The sequence below is a fragment of the Microtus ochrogaster genome, unplaced genomic scaffold (genome assembly GCF_000317375.1).
Source record: "Microtus ochrogaster isolate Prairie Vole_2 unplaced genomic scaffold, MicOch1.0 UNK6, whole genome shotgun sequence".
NCBI classification, from domain to species: Eukaryota; Metazoa; Chordata; class Mammalia; order Rodentia; family Cricetidae; genus Microtus; species Microtus ochrogaster.
In genome coordinates this window covers 11,485,616-11,488,475 of record NW_004949104.1, presented here as the reverse complement: position 1 = coordinate 11,488,475, position 2,860 = coordinate 11,485,616, and the positions used below count along the sequence as shown (strand labels likewise).

The following is a 2,860-nucleotide window of genomic DNA, read 5'->3' as shown; positions in this document are numbered from 1 at the left end:
TCCTAGACTGAGCTGATTGCCTTAGCTTCCTGTGTCGCTGGGCCTACATGCCACTGCCCCTGGCTGTTTGTCCATTTGTCTATTGATCGACTTTTGGATTGTTTCCACCTTTTGACTGTATGAAGAATGCTGCTATGAGAGTTGATGAACAAGTATTTGAGACCCTCCCTGCTTCTTCCCTTCCTTGTTTATTTCTTTTGGCTTTATACTTAAAAATGATAATGCTGCATATTAGAGTAATTTGTTTAAGAATCGGAAGAACTTCATACTGTGTTCTGGGTTGCTTTGCATCTGAACCAGCAATGCATAAAGACTTTAATTCTCCACCTCTTCACAACACCTGTTAATTTCATTTTTTGAATAGGTTTTGAGTTTGTAAACAAATAAGAAGAAATGTTTTTGAGCCCTGCTGTGCACAAGAAGACAGTTACTGTTTGAGGGAATATCAAAGATAAATGAGATATATTGCATCATTAGGGGACTTTCTTCTGAGAATATGTTTATGAATAAATAGATTATCTTACAGTTTTTTTGGGTGGTTGAAAAATTAATATAGAGACTTCATACCAGATTTAGAAAAAGCTTATAGTGAAAGCTTAAATGATTGTTAAAATTACTTGTCAAGTTATAGTTGATTTATATAGCTCTCACTTGGAAAATTCAAAATAAGAATTTTTCTAATTCAGATTTTTATAATTTTTGATAGGGACAGGTAGAACTATTTTAGCTTCATTCTCCCTTAGTGTTTTCAAAATTGAGCTTGGTAAATTTCTCTTTAAACAGGAAAGTTTGGGAAACAGTCTATCCTTAAACTTATTTGACTTTAAGTTTTGATTTTAAAATCAGTTTCATCTTTGGAAAGACAAGATAGGAAGTATTATGTTAGGCCAAATCTCTAATTAATTTTTTAACAGGTTAGAATTGTTGAAAGAATCCTGACTCACTCTCACGATGACTACTGCTCAGCTCGCTCACAACACCAGAACACTAGAAGCATCTAAGGTATTTGTTAAGAATTAAAAGAAAATCAATAACCACTTAGTAAGTTACTTAATTTAAAATTTCGTTAGCAGTGGTTTTATCAGTTAATTGGTACATAATACTCTGGGAAAGTATGTCTACATGTTAATGCCTAATGGGCAGGGGGATATTTGGAAAATTAAGACCAATTACAAAATGACTTACTGGGTGCTTATTTCATGTTTACTAGAGTAAAAGGAATCAGAAACAAAGAGATGTTTAAAGAGAGTGGTCCTTCATTAAACATCTGCTTCCTGAGGCAATTAGGAAACTTGTGATGTAATTTTCAGAACTAAATAGGAGAGCACTGTGAGAAGCTTTGATGCTAAGAATCTGGGGGAGAATGTGTTAGTCACTTCCTGTGTGGTGACAGCATATGAAATAATAAACTTAAGAGGAAGAAGGGTTTATTTTGGCTCACAGTTTGAGAAGTTGATTCTATTGTTTTTGACTCAGTATCAAAGCAGAACATCATGGGGACATGCAGGGGAAAATACAGTAGAGCAAGGTGGCACACCCGTGGTGGCCAGGAATGGGGTGGGAGCGGGAGGGGACTCACTTGATAATCTAATGTCTTTTTATTAGATTCTACCTCTTAAAAGTTCTACCATCTCTCAGTAGCACAACAGGTTGATGACCATGTCTTCAATTTTGGGGGACATTTATGATTCAGACTTGACAGGCTACAGTATGTCAGGCCAGTTGCTGGATATGCCTAGGCTGATTTAGCATATCCCAGAACAGTCATTAATTCATCATTTATTTTTTAAGTTCAATATATACTCTGTATGTAATAATGTATTGGTTTATGAGAAGATACAAAAAATGATCCTTATCTTAGAAGTTTGTAATCTGATTAAGAAAAATAAGATTCATGTAATTAAGTTAATATACATATATGTATAAATATTTACATACATGTGAAGAAGAAGGAGAGACCCCAGGAGAATTGTTGCAAGCTTGAGACCAGTTTTACTACATAGTGAGTTCTAGGTCACCTTAAGCCTCAGAACCCATAAAAGAATACAGTAATTCAGACTGTAGCAATTTAGGGATTTTATATACTCTGAAATGATGAAAAAGCTCATAGAGGAGAGAGAATTTCTTAAGGAAACATAGCCTATGCCTTGGCTCATAATAAATAAGCATGGCATGCTTTAGGGAAAGCTGCTTCTTCTGTAGTAAGACTCTCATGTTGGCCAGGAGATGGAAACAAAATGGAACGGGAAATTGGGGAACAGATTAATTTGGATCTTAAAATCTAGGCTAAAGAACTGATGCTTTATTCTGTACTCAGTGCCAGGTCAGAAGGTTTGTTTGGTTCGAACAGTGAATATAGACTTGTTTCAAGGAATATTAAATTATAGGGGAGAGAGAGAGTGAGAAAAAAGTTTGGAGTTGAAGGGAAAATCAGGCTTAAAGCAAGCAATCATCTTTCTGGCTTTGCCCCAGTGTACTCCCCACGGCAACACCGAATCTCATCTAGCTTCTTAATGTGTACTCCCTCCTGGGGGGAATGTTGAGCTGGGTGTGTAAACTGCAGTCAGCATGGCAGGCATTTTTCTCACTCTAAATTAAACAAATTGACTTTTTTGCTTCGACTGTACCTTTGTTTGGGTTATATGAAGTTCTTTTCTCAGTAAATTTCAAGTGACAGTGTGGTTCTGTTATCTCATACTACAAACAATGATAATAACTACAGAAGTCAATATTTATTCAGCACTTAACTATGTGCTGGGCATTGTGCCAAGGGCATTATGTTATTATTCAATTAAATCTCTCAGAAAGGAAGAAACTGAGCAGGGCAGTGGTAGCACACACTTTTAGTCCCAGCACTCAG

At 36.0% G+C, this 2,860-nt stretch overlaps 1 protein-coding gene across 1 annotated transcript in view; it reads left to right on the top strand.

Annotated features, from left to right (window-relative positions):
• Hormad2 (HORMA domain containing 2) overlaps positions 1-2,860 on the top strand; it is a 71,914-nt gene that overhangs the window by 6,434 nt on the left and 62,620 nt on the right. Inside the window, exon 3 of the mRNA XM_013353348.1 lies at positions 915-1,002. Coding sequence (XP_013208802.1) covers positions 952-1,002 — 51 coding nt within the window. The 5' untranslated portion in view covers positions 915-951. The remainder of the gene's footprint in view (positions 1-914; positions 1,003-2,860) is intronic.